A 13482-nucleotide genomic window follows, 5' to 3' on the forward strand; every position below is an offset into this window, starting at 1 on the left:
ACACATGGGTGCTTTCACCTTTGGGGCTATAATAAAGAATGTGAACATTTGCGTTCAAGTCTGGTTGCGGACATACGGTTGCATTTCCCCTGGGGAGATTCCTAGAGGTAGAATTGCTGGGTCATGTGGTGAATTTATATATTTCGCTTTTTAAGAAACTGCTAAACCGTTTCTGCAAAGTGGCACCCCGTGTGTTCACTTGCATGGTAGTTACACGGGGTCTCGCTTTATAAATTATTGGTTACGTTGCTTATTTATCCATTTTCTGTATTTGTTAGATTTTATAACTTTGAAAGAGTTTAAAAAATAAATGTGGGGTGCTGAATGGAGTCAACTCTAGGAAGGTTTTCCAAGACGGACTGGTCTTGGGGGTGCTGCTTTGGGGCTGCATGGAGCTCTGTAGGGAGCCAAATCCTGCACGATCTCACCAGCTCGGTTCCTGGGCAGGTGTATGCAAAGCATGTGCCAATAAATGCGAATAGGCTGGGTCCTCCCAGGGTTTCCTCACCTGGGGGTCCGTTTCCAATGGTTGTGACCGGAGTGGTGGGCATTCCCCAGGGCTTTGGAGTGCCGGGCTTAGGCACTCGTGACCTTGCTTTCCTGGGAAGGAGGGATGGAGGCTGCGGGCCCACAGGGGGCTGGGGATGATGTATCACCTGCTAATCCCTGCCCTGCTGAGGCCACCACTCTCCCTGATCTCCTTATGCTGACCCTGGATACTGGCTATGGCTAATCTCTGCTGCTGTAGCCCCAAGGGCTGGCGGGCAGGGCAGCGCCCTCTTCCCTGAAGTTTGCAGGTTTGCGGGAGGGCCCTACCGGCTCACAGACACCCCCTCATAGCAGGGCCCAGGATCCTTGCATAACACAGATGGGAGCCTTAAGGCCCACGGAGAGACAGTAACTAGCCTAGGGTCACACAGCCTGCTCCGGCCAGCGCTGGCATGGCCGCTGCCAAGGAGCCTCAGCTCCCAGTCCAACATTTCCCAAAGCCCGGGAGACAGCAACCGGAGTGTGGGTGAGGGAGCAGTGCCCAGGACCCAGAGCACATGGTTGCTTGGTTGCTGGGGTTGCTGAGGAGTGTGTGCCCTCACAATCAGGCTGCAATGGGCGTTGTCTCTGCAGAATGTTCCTTTATTCTCCTACTACCTCATAAGGCACCAGGGCCCAGCCCACCTCCCTGCCCCTTCTCCTCGCTGAGCCATCGGAAGAGCAGAAAATCCTTATCAGCCTGTGCGCCTGGAGCCTGTGTCCTGCAGATGAGGTAGCCACTGTCCGGTCAGGAGCGGAAGTCCTCTCTTCCCTCCTCTCATCCTCCGCTCCCTGGCCCTCCCCCTGCAGGCCCATCCCCTGAGGAGCTCCTCGTGCCCTCTCCCTGCTCCTCCACTGCCCTAGGTCCCCCCTCCTCCTGCCCACCTACCACTCACCTCCCTCTCTCACCTCTAACGTCAGGAAGGAAGCAAGCTGAGTCAACAAATTCTCACTAAAGAAAGTTTAAATGGCCGAATGGCTCCCGGGGAATAACTGCTTTTTAAAGGAAAGCACTGCGTAGCCAGCAATGTCTTTCTAGTTCGTATTATTTCTCTCTCTCTCTTTCTTTAAAACTTTTCTGTCTCCCCGTAGAATTTTGAGTAAATGCCGGAGACCTCAGCTAAGGCCGAAAGTCCATAACTAGTTACCCAGAGGCATTCTGAGCTCAATCTGATCCCACCTGCTGCCGCTTCCTGCTCATTATTGAAGAATAGACTACAGTGTCACCTCTTTTAGAAATCATTCCCTGAATGTCCCAACCCCAGCCTCCCCAGACACACACACACACACACACACACACACACACACACACACGGCCTGCGCTAACCTCTGTCAGAGCCCAGAGCGCATCCTGTGTGTATGTTATGTCGTCTGAATGTCCCTGCCATCACATGGGGAGCTCCAAAAAAAAAACAGAACCTGGCACCAAGTAGGCGCTCAATAAATGTCAGACCAGCAGACAAAAATCCACACTGGCCAAGGCTGTGTTCCCACTTAGAAGGGCGCCCGACTCAGGTTAAGCCCCTTTTTACTCTCCGCTCCCCAGCCATGGCCCGCATCGTGGACCTGGTGCCCTGGGAGGACGGCTCCGCCCACGTGTGCGCGTCCCCCGTGATCCTGCTCCCGCTGGAGCCGCAGCGCAACCAGTTGGCAGGCGTGAAGCATCAGCTCTACCACCCGGCCCTGCCCAGCCTGCGGCGCATGGACATGGACTCTGTCAAGGCCTGCCTGACCGACGAGCACTGCCAGTCCACCACCTACTGCCGCAAAGGTCAGGCCTCCTCGCCCGCCACCGCCGGGGACCCTCCGACCCTTTGGGGAAGGGGCGGACAGTTTCAAGGAGAGAGACTTGGGAGGGAAAAGCCACGAGGGGCTGCTGAAAACGTTCCAGGGGTTGGTCCCAGCTCTGCTGCTCCTTACCAGGAAACCTGACAGGTCTGAGCCTCCCTTTCCTTATCAGTAAAGTGGGGATGATAAAGGGACCTGCCTCCTCAGGCTAGTGTGAGATTAAAGATAAGGCCGGGAAAGCACTTAGAGTAGTGCCTGGCAAGAATAGAGCACGTCATACATCCTCGTTGTTGTTATTAATGGAGAAAGAACAGCGCAGAGGTAGTTGCAGCAGCAGGAGTAGTAATAATGAGGGTAAGAACTTCCACCCAGTCATCTCTCCACCTGGAGAAAGAAGAGACAGACCCTCCGCACGTCTTCCATGAGTGGCAGGTGGACGTGGCCCAAAGAATCACCCTTCTTGAGTCAGGAAGCTTGGGCGCGGAGGTAGGGGTGCCACACGGACGCACACGTGCATTTCGGCACATGTAGGAAGCACCAGCTTTGTGCCGGACACTGTGCTGGGTCCACAGGGAAACAAAGGGCGTTGCGGCCGTATGGAACAGCATTTGCAGAGGCTTGGAAGGGCAAAGCTACACAGGGTGTTGGGGTGTGGCAGCACCGGAGGAAAAGGTTTATGGCAGGGCAGCGAGAGCATTCAACCCTGGTGCCCGTGTAGCCCTGGGGCCCGGGATTTCTCAGGAGGGAAATAGGAACCTCGGAAGACTTTTAAGCAGAAAAGAGGTCTGAGCACTGTGGGGGAGGGGCGTGGAGGATGGCCAGGAAGGGCTGGAGGTGGATAGTGTCGGGTGGGTGTGGTTAGGACACAGGGAGGGACCACAGTCTTTAGAAGTAGTGTGTCTTGGCCACTGGCAAGGGTTTCGAGAGACGTTTAGGAGATAACATAACAGGATTTGGTACCAGTGTGGGTAGACAGCCAAGATGGGAAACTCAAGTACTGCAAGTGGGCGAGGAAGCAGAGGAGAGGGAGGGGTGAAAGGTGGAGTGGAGCCCCCCATGCACCCCCCTGCGCAGGGAGCAGCTACTGCTGCTGTGTGGGGAGGGTCCACACAGCCATCGAATCTTCCAATTTCCTAACTTCTCTTGGAATCTAGGTTTTTAGGGAAGGCTCATTCTTGGTTTAGATATGTATTTTATTGTAAGTATATGCGTTAGTAAAAATAACAGTCACAGGTTTAAAATTCGAAACATAACAATGTACATTTAACAAGTCTTGCTCCTCCCTCCTTCCACGCCCACTTACAGCTAACTAGTTTTAGTTTCTAATGTATCCTTTCATTGTTTATCATTGCAAATACAAACATGTATTATTTTGCTCACCGACTTTTTATTATGATCGTATTCAAACACAGGAAAAGTTGAAAGACTAATACTATGAAAACCCATTACCTTTTCCTTACTTCGATTAATATTTCGCTGTGTTTATTTCTTTCTCTTTCTCACACACACACACAAACACACACACTTTAGCAAGCAGCTCCCAATGAAAAGAACAACCTTCTACATGACATGATACCATTACCACATTTATGAAAGTTAGCAATAACTCCATAACATCTAAGATTCAGTCCATATTAAAATATCCCCAATTACTCCAAAAGATGTCTTTTATAGTTAAAAAAAATTTTTTTTGGGGGGGGATTAGGATTAATGTAGGATATGCATTGCTTTTAGTTGTTATGCGTCTTTAGTCTTAGCCTAAAACAGTCTACCAACTTTCCATTTTTCCCTCATAATACTGACTTTTTAAGAGTTCAAAACAGTTATGTTGTAGACAGACAGTCCCACACTGTAAAATTGAGTGTTTCCTTATGGTATTGCTTACCTTGATAATCTAGATAATCTTACCTTTTGCAAACTAGAAACTAGGTATAGGGACTTCTTTAGCTGGATAAAGCATTGCTGGCCAGAACCTTCTTTCAGAGGTGATGGATGCCATGTTTGCCACAGCTTCGAGAGGAGGCACAGAATGTTATTGTCTCACTATTCGTGATACTGAGTTTGAAGACTTGGTTAAGGTGGTGACCTAAATGTATATTCTTTTCTGCCTTCAATCATCTCAGTTTCAGGCATTAAAGCAAAACGTAGCATACGGCACACACTCTTCTGCACCTTAGATGATTGTGTGTTGAGAACTTCCTCTATTTATTTTCAATAGCTGCATATTGAGGGTGCATCATAGTTTATTTAGCCAGTCTTTTCATGTGAGACACCTGAGTTGATTCTAGTCATTTGCTATTACAAACAACCTTCTGAAATGGGTAAATCTCCCCACATCATTTCCCAGTCGTGCAGCTGTAAAATGAGATAAATTCCCAGAAACAGGATTGTGGGGTCAAAAGTTATGTGTATTTGTAATTCTGATAGATATTGCCGATTGCTTTCCATAGGCTTGAATCAATTTTACCGCCTCTGGTAATGTATGGCAGTGGCCCTGTTTCCAATAACTGTGCTAACTTTTGGATTGTTTCCAATCTGATGGACAAAAACTATTATCTTAATGTACTTTGAATATGCATTCGTCTATTATGAATGAAGTTGAGTGTCTTTTCATGTATTTAGGAGCCATTCGTATTCCTTATTTGTGTCTGAACTATCTGTGCATGTTGTTTACCCATTTTTTCTTTTTTTCTTTTTGGTCTTGATTTCTAGGAGCTCTTTCAATAATACGGAAATTGCATCTCATCTGTAAAATAAGTGGAAATGTTTTTCCCATTTGTCTTTTAACTTCTCTTGTTTTTGCCATGCAGAAGTTTGTTTTTATGTAGCTTTTCTGTAAGGCTACCAGATTTTGCATTAGAGTTGATGTGGCCTTCCCCACCCCAATATTGTAAAGGAGTGGAAGTAAAAATCTACTTTATCTTAGGATTTTTAAAGTTGTCAAATATTCCAAAAAAAAATTTTGAAAGCAATGTGGGCCAAAACTCTCCTGTATGAGCCTGTGACTACTGGTATAGAAGATACCTCTTCTCCCTTTCTCTTCCTTCAGATGACTTCGACAATGCACAGTTCACACTCCTCGGCGTCCCCAACAAACCCCTGCAGTGCTTGGTGAGCGTCTTTTGCCCCGCCCTGGTTTTGCTCAGGGGCGAGGGCCAAGGCCCCTCCTGCACCCACCCCTTAGCACCTCGGTGGCGGGCTCCACTCTGTGCCCTTCCTCGTCTGCTGCCTTGGGACCCCTCCCACTTCCCTTCCCCATCAAGGGCTTCTTCAGGCGCCCCTAGGTCAGCTGGGACGGATGTCAGCTCCGGATTCCCGGGTAGTCTGGGTCGGCCCCCCGGGCTTCTGCACCTACCCCTGCGGCCCTCACTCCCCGCGCCCTGGCAGGACATCACCGCGGCTGGCCAGAGGCTCCGCCACAGATGCCGCCAGGGGAAGCTGGCGCCCATCGCGCCGGGCATTAGCCGGGTCAACTGGCCCTGCTTCACGCGCGCCATCGAGGACTGGTCCCGTTTCGTGTCCTCGGCCGGCGAATTCAAGCTACCCTGCCCGAGCAAGAAGGGTCAGTCCACCTGGCGCGGAGGATGCCCTGGGCGGGGAGAGGTAGCCGAGCTGCCGGGCCCCTCTAGCCGGGACCCTGCAAGCTGGTTGCGGACTGGGGAAGGATGCGGGGGGCATCGGGGGTGGGCTCGGGCAAGGACGGGGAGAGGAAACTGGAGATCAGCGGGAACACATAGAGCGGAAGGGGCTGAGACAGATCGAGGGCCATAGAGGCGGGTCTCGTCTTGGGCAGACGGCGGGAGGCAGGTCCCAGCCAGGAGCCATTGGGGCGGAGGCTGAGCCCAGGGTTGGTTCTGCGACCCCGGAGCAGGGTCTGAAGGCGGCGCCTGTTCCGGCAAGGGAGTTGCAGCGGGACAGACTCTAGGAGCAGGTGTGGGCGGGGCTTGATCTAAGGGCGGGGCTCAGGTAAGGTTGGGGGCGGGGCTTGCTCCGGGTGCCCGGAGAGCCAGAGATCCGCGCTTTCCCCGCAGTGGAGAGTTTCAGCGGCTACGCGGTGCGGTACTTGAAGCCGGAGGTGACCCAGAACTGGCGGGTAGGAAGGATTGCACTCGGTGGGGCCCGGTGGGGTAGAGGGGAGGAGCGGCTAACAGGGAGCGGGGCGTGAGGAGGAGACTAAGAGCAGGGTCTCTCAGTTCTCAAGGCCAAGATCTCCTGCAGAGAGCGCGGTGTGGGGCATGGGCGCGGCGGGTACGTGAACCCCCGGCTCACGGACCCCCCATCCCTTTGGCCCGCCCCAGTTCTGTCTCAGCCAGAACCCCAGCTTGGACCGCTACGGACAGAAGCCCCTGCCTTTCGATGCCCTGTAAGTGACGCCACAGGCCCGGGGTCCCCACACCTGAAGGAGGGGGGCGGGTCTCGGCCGCTTTCCCCAGCGCACACCTAGTGGCCCTTGGAAATGCGAGCCTGGGAAGAGTTGGTTGGCTTCCATATACCACTAAAAAAAAAACGCAATTTCAAAATGAATAAATGATTAACTCCTACCAAACGGAGAGCCCTGTTACCCAGTGCCCGGCGACTTGATCGTTTCGGGGTGGAGGCGTTTAGGTGGGGCGGAGGTGCGGTGTAATCCTTCTTGGTGGCATGACGTCTCCTGAGAGGGGAGTGAAGCTCCCGGAGAGGGTCGCGCCTCCCTACCTCGGGGTCACCCTCCTCCCACTTTCGCAGGAACGCTTTCCGACGCTTCGGCTCCCACTACAGGTAGGGGACTGATCCCGCCCCCGCCCCGCCCCACACCTGGCCACGCCCCCGTCGGCCGCGACCCTGCAATCTCCCGCTCCTGGGATTCTCAGACCCCGCTCCGCTGGCGGGGCCTCGCGAGGGGGCCCCCAGGGCATTGGTCCCCTCCCGGGTGATGTTAGAGAGCGAAAGCTGCTTTCTTCCCCACAGAGCCACACCAGGCGAAAGCGCAGCCCACTGGGAGGCGGGAGCTGAGAGCTTGTCCCACTCAGGCTGGCCCAGATGAAGCCAGAGCGGGGAGTGGGACCTGGAAGGAGGGCAGGGTCCACAAGAGTAAATAGACATATAAGAAACATGACTAGAAAAGCCAAGACTGCCTTTCAGGATGTGGAGAAGTGGTAAACGCTGGGGCTAGTGGTCCCAGCTGGAATGTGCAAGATACTCAAGCATCTTCATAGCGGGGCCAGCTCCCACCTCTCGGCCCCGTTCCCTACACTCTAGCTGTCTCTTGGGAGCGACCCACAGCACCAGCACAAGCAAGCACTCCACGCCTTTGCTGGTGCCGTTTCCGCACTTAGATTATCCTTCTCTGCCTGAAAGCCTCCTCCTCAGTTCTTAAAGCCTAGCCCAGACGTCCCGATCCTGCTTGAAGTCTTCTGTGACCCTCTGCCTCTCCCCTCCAACTCAAACCCCCTCCAGTTAGTCGCTGCACGCGCATCTCTGTTTGGTGCCACACAGACTACTGCATTATCATTACCGATGGAAAGCTCACCTTCTCTCACCCACTGTGTGCACACACAGGGGACCGCTTTCCGGTTTTTTACTACTGTGTAATACCTGCCAGAGTAGGTTCACTAAAGAATTGAAAAACGAGTAAAGCAGAGCATGGTTGGGAATCAGAGGGCGATAAAGATGAGACAGGCTGGAAGTGGGGGCTTGAAAGACAAGCAGAGCGGCTGAAAATACAGAAAAGAAAATAGGAAGCCATGAGGGCTTTTGAGCCATAGAGAGAGAGACAGGCTGGAAGCTGTGTTTTCAGTCTCGAGGGCACGTGGGTGGGTTTTGGGGAGTGGCCTAGACAAGGGCAGTCTGATTTTCCCCAGGATATCCTGGAGGCACCCACCTCCCCTGTTTCTCCCCACAGTCGTTCCAATTACCTGACTCCCTGGCATTAATCTGTGAAGAGGAGGCCAACCTCCAGGCCAACCTCCATGCCATCTTGGGTTCTCCAGACGGACAGAGGGTGTACGGTGGCATTACCCATTTCCCTGTGAGTTCAGCCTGACTGGAAATAAACTAATGCTCCTAGAGGGACACCAGGCTTGTGTGCGTGTGTGTGTGTGTTACAAGGGCTTTGAGGACCTCACGATGGTGATGTCTTGCCCTTACCTGCCCCCTACCAAATCCTGGAAGACTGGTGGCAGGAGAGAAAGACATCTGATGACCCCAGGTAGACAGTCAGGATCCAGCTGTAGGTGGGGCGCAGAGGCAGGCCCGAGAATTGGGTTTTCCTTGTGCCCCTGTCCCCCCTTTGCAACCCCACAACGAAGCCTCCTGTCTGAAACTCTGAACTTGACCCTTGAAAAAAAGAGAGGGAGTTCAAAAAGGATTTTTAGACACCTCTCTCAGAAGCCTTGGCCACAGCAGTGTACTCTGGGGGGCTTCCCTGGGCCCAGGGTCCCCTGAAGAGGTAGAGGTGGACTCTGAAAGGATGACCGGGCCTGTGGCCTTTATTTCCTGTGAAGCAGCATAGTGTGGAAGTAAGAGGAGGGGCCTGAGGCCACTCAGAAAAGAAAGTTTCCTGCTCCTTAAGGCAGGAGTGAACACATGATGTACGTGAAAAGCTGTCTGCTCTATCTTCGTGGCTTCAGGACTAACCCTCATCTGCCCACCAACCTACAGAAAGGAAGGCATGATGTCCTGGGGACAGCCATGGGCACTCCCAGGCCAAGTCCAGAATAACCCCACTCAAAGCCCCTAAGGAAACATGTCTCTGGCATCGTTAGAGGGTTAGAGCAATAGCACCAGCACTTACCTCCCAGACCTGACAGATAGCCCACCCCGCTCCACCTGTGGGCGGTCTTCAAGAACAGACCCAAATCGGCGAGACAGCCGCCAAGCTCAGGAACCGTTTCGACAGCACTTTCCAGTTCTAGGATCTGGGGCTTCAGGAGTCCTGAACTTTCTGAAATTGTGTGCAAAACTGTGTGTCCACCCACGTGTGCATTTTCCATGAAAGACTTCTTGTTTTCGACTGATTCTCAGGAGAGTTGGTGCCCTCAAATGTTAGAAAGCCCTGACTTACACCCTCTTCCTCTGCTTCCACTAATATTTACTGAGCACCTAATGCGTGCACGCCAGGTCTCAGGTGGAAGGAATTTAAAGAGTAATACCAGCCCCTCACTTCTGGACCCTGTCTTATACTGTTTAGAACACATTATCATATGACCCATGATCTCCATGCCTCGCACCCCATAAGCACCTTGGAAAGTGAGCAGAACTAATGCTGCCCTATTTACAGATGGGAAAACTGAGGCCCAGACCCAGGTAATAGCCTCTGGCCAAACCCAGAAGCCAGCACTCAAAATGAGTCCCAGCATTTGACAGCGTTTGCATATAGTCGGTGCTCAATATTTGTAGAATAAATTATTTCCCAGAATGGGGGTCTTTTGTTCAACTTTGGGTAATAAATGAGGTAAGGTGTGGTGGTGTCTGATAAGCAGACAGAGCCTGCCTTACACACTCAAGGTCGATTTTAATTTCTTTTAGAAGTGGAAGTGATGATTATTACCGTTATATCAAGGTGAGGGACAGTGGTGTCTGTCTCTCGGTCTTTAAGTATGGGCCTCTGACGACAACAGGGCAGGAGACGAGCGAGGTGGAGAGCAGACAGGAAGTGGTAGCAGATCACAGAGCCCCTTCTTCCTCTGGGCCTTGTCGAGGAGGTGCCCAGCCTTCCCCTGTTTTATGCTGGAGGAAGCCCTTTCCTCCAAGCCCAGCTTGAACCTGGGAAGCCATTGGCATACCCCCTAGGGTGTCAAGGGCACATTCTGCAGGACTGTATGTCCCCCTCCAACATGCCAACTCAGAGAAGAGATGGATTTGCCCAAGGCTCACAGCAGAGGTGCTGGATTCCTGGCCTGCATGAGCCTGGGGACAGCCAGAGAGCTCCAGAGAGCATGCTGAAACATGCCAGAGGAATCAAGTGCCTGGAAGTTTTTTCCTGGTCCTGCTTCCTTGAAATTGAATGACTGAGCAAGTCCATCCAAGAATTTGGCTCAGCAGACGTTTGAGGCTTTGCCAGGCCCCATGTTGGAGGGTCAGAGACCAGATGCCATCCCTGCCTTTGAGGCACTTTCAGTCCAGCGGGAGAGAAGCAGGCTGAGCTGATTCAAACCTGAAAGCAGAAGGCGAGAATATGGGCACACCTAGACCATGCTTCTCAAGTCCAAGGGCTGTGAGTAGTGACCCACACCAGCAATTTGAATATGTTCTTGCTCACCAGTTGTACACTGAATCTTGATCTCAGAGATATTGAACATGTGTGCCCAAGAATAAAGAAAACGCAGAGTAGATGAGCATTAACAAGCCTGATTGAGTATGTATTTTCTATTACATGCAAGGCAAAGTTTCACGCCCTCTGCAGGCACCATGAGGTGGATAATTGTAGGCCCACTTTGCAGATGATGTGAAGAACTCAAGGGGGGGTTAGTGACTTCCCCAAGGTTACAAGGGCTGGGAAGTGAAGCCAACCTGCCTGCCCCCGAGCCCGTGGCCACCACACTCTACTACCTTCGTGCTATGAGAGAGATGCAAGCCAAGGGTGGGGAGGAAACCAGAGGAGTCTCTCTGGGGTGAGGACATTTGACCAAGGCTTAGAGAGAGGAGATATGCCACCAGAAACTCTCTCGAAGTTGCTGGCAGTGGCAGTCTGCAAGTTGAAAATCCCACCCAGAAGCCAAGAGGTGGAAAGAAGCTCCATCCCCACCCAGCTTGACCACTATCTCCCGGCCTCGAAGTCTCCTGAGCTTCAAGGGGCTCTTATTCATCATAAATAAATCACATTAGAAATCCTCCCAGTGGCCAATGCCTTGGGGACAGCCCAGCCTCCATAGCCTCAACTCCAGGCCTTCCCGGCCTGACCCCAAATCCACTACCTGGCCTGGCCCTGGACATATTACTCTAACGCAAACCCCACCACCAGCCTCCCTGCTGTTCCAAACACCCCAGGTTCTTGTCTGCGTCCTAACCTTTGTGCAAAGCCTGCCTTCCCCCTGAAATGCTTTCCCAATTTCTTCCTACCCAAATCCCATCCTTTCTTCCAGGCAGGCCTCTTTTAAGTCCTCCCTTCTCACCCTATTCTTCCCCAAAACTGCAAGTACAGGGACCGTAGCCGTTTCAGAGGGACTAATTCCTGACCTCTGCTCTCAGGAAATACCACTCTTTTCTAAGTAGACTAGGACTCAGAAATGGGGCCTGGACTAAATGAAACAATACTACAAAGTAATAGTTGTGTTTATTACAAAGTAACACACAAAATGCATCTTCACCCAGGGCCTGGAGCTGACCATGGGGGAGAATCAGGGATGGGGTGAGGATCCTAGCTGAGGGAGGGGTGAGGTAAGGGCCAGGGAGGACTCCCACAGGTAATATTTTGTACTAAATATCAGCAGCTTTGACATTTTTGACCTTACCTTTTGATACAATGAAAACCTCAAAACTCATCTGAAGTTACGGCTTCATGGCTGCAGCAGCAGCTCAGTGCCTGGCAAACAGCAGGTGCTCAGTAATGCTCATGGATGAGCAAAGGCAGCAATGCGGACCCGGGGTGGGTGCGGACACACGCACAGTGATAGGGAGACCTCACAGACCCACTCCCTCCCTTTGACCTGCTTTTCAGTGCCTTGATGAGGACTGGGCATTCCAGCCAGGATCTTTCTAGATTTGCAGAAGATCAGTAGCAGCCAAAGCTTTTCCTGGAGGCGTGACCTTCAAGAAACAGAGAATCTGCCTGCGTGAGGATAGGACATGGAGCTTATCACAGGGAGGCTGGGCTGGGAGGCCCTGGGCAAAAGTCCAAGGCCAGAGCAGACCCTGGTCCTGTCTGAGGCTGCTCTGGAGGCGAGACTGAGTGGGGGTTGGGAGGTCAGGATAGTGGACTAGAGACAGAGAGACGGGCCTCCATAATGGTGCCTGCAGAGGCCTAGGTTCTTTATGGAGATGAACAGAGGAGCTTCAGACTCTCAAGAAATTGACAGCAGGCCAGAGAGCTGGCTGCCCCCTCTGCCAGATCCAGTGCTCGCACCATTCCCGGCTATTGTTCCAGACTTCCTGGTCAGCAAAGAGTGGGTTGAAGCTAGAGCCCCAGACTTCAGTGGCTGGAGCCCAGGGCTATCCTGGCCCCTACTATCCACCCCCAACCTATCCCACCTGGCAGCCCCACAGTTCCAGGCCACCGCCATCACTAACCATATATATGCCTCTGGGCAGCCCCTGGACTTCTCAAGGGTCAGCACAAAGGGAAGGCTCAGGCCTGCCCTGCCCATGTCAGCGGGATGGATGGTACGAGGCTCAGAGCAGCTGGTGGATGGGCAAGGTCTCATGAACGGGGGATCGGAGGTGGGGTAGGGAGAGCCCTGACATGCAGATGGGAGAGCCGGGCGGGCTCCCTCCCGCCTCTGTCTTTCCTGTGCTCCACTTTCCTGAGCGGCCACTACGTGCCAAACAGCCCAGAAGTGAGCAATACTGGATCCATTTCACAGATGAGGAGAATGAGGCTCAGAGAGGTCCAACACACAAACCATCTGTCCCAAGCCTTGTCACTGATGAGTGGCAGAGGCAGGACTCTCGCCTGGTCTGACTGGGACGCTCTTAACCGCGACACCATGCCATGCCACCACGGCTCATGAGCACAGACTACGCTCCCGGAGAGGAGGCTCCCCTCCTACCGTCCCCCTGCAGGGCCGAGCACAGAGCCAGCCACACAGTGGGAGGTGACAAAGCTGCCAGGATGACGGGCTCCCCGGGAAAGTTGTCTTTGGTGGCCCAGCCTGGCCTGGCAACAACTTTTAGAACCTGTGAAATGCCCCCACCCCCTCAGCACAGCGCCTCTTTGCCCCTGCCAGGGGCAATCACTGAATTACTAACTCCAAAATGTGAAGTTTATGCCAGCCTCTTCCTCTTGTTCCCCCCAGCTCTGGTTCTCATCCAGATGTCACCCTTCACCCCAAAGTTGCTGTCCTGTCAGGGGTTGGAGCAAAAGGAACGATTATGCAGAGATTACAGAGGATAGCATAAGTCTGAAGTTCCCCTACGAAAATGCTATGCTCCGAGAGGGAGAGTCGCATCAGATACAGAACAGGAAGCAGTGGGGTTCCTGGGCAGGCAGGTGGGAGAGGTACCTGTGTGTGGCCAGGTGCAGTGGGCAGC

The 13482-nt window shown here is 52.9% G+C and overlaps 1 protein-coding gene across 1 annotated transcript; it reads left to right on the plus strand.

The window, feature by feature from the left end:
- Positions 1 to 1103: 1103 nt before the first annotated feature.
- On the plus strand, positions 1104 to 8757 carry LOC107502655 (testis, prostate and placenta expressed). Its single transcript, XM_016130065.2, is given in 9 exon segments — positions 1104 to 1205; positions 1207 to 1245; positions 2044 to 2299; positions 5366 to 5427; positions 5704 to 5878; positions 6348 to 6409; positions 6615 to 6679; positions 7042 to 7074; positions 8198 to 8757. Coding segments are annotated over 9 exon segments (825 nt in total). The 3' UTR covers positions 8229 to 8757.
- Positions 8758 to 13482: the final 4725 nt, after the last annotated feature.

This window comes from Rousettus aegyptiacus, unplaced genomic scaffold, assembly GCF_014176215.1.
Source record: "Rousettus aegyptiacus isolate mRouAeg1 unplaced genomic scaffold, mRouAeg1.p scaffold_m13_p_14, whole genome shotgun sequence".
Lineage (NCBI taxonomy): Eukaryota > Metazoa > Chordata > Mammalia > Chiroptera > Pteropodidae > Rousettus > Rousettus aegyptiacus.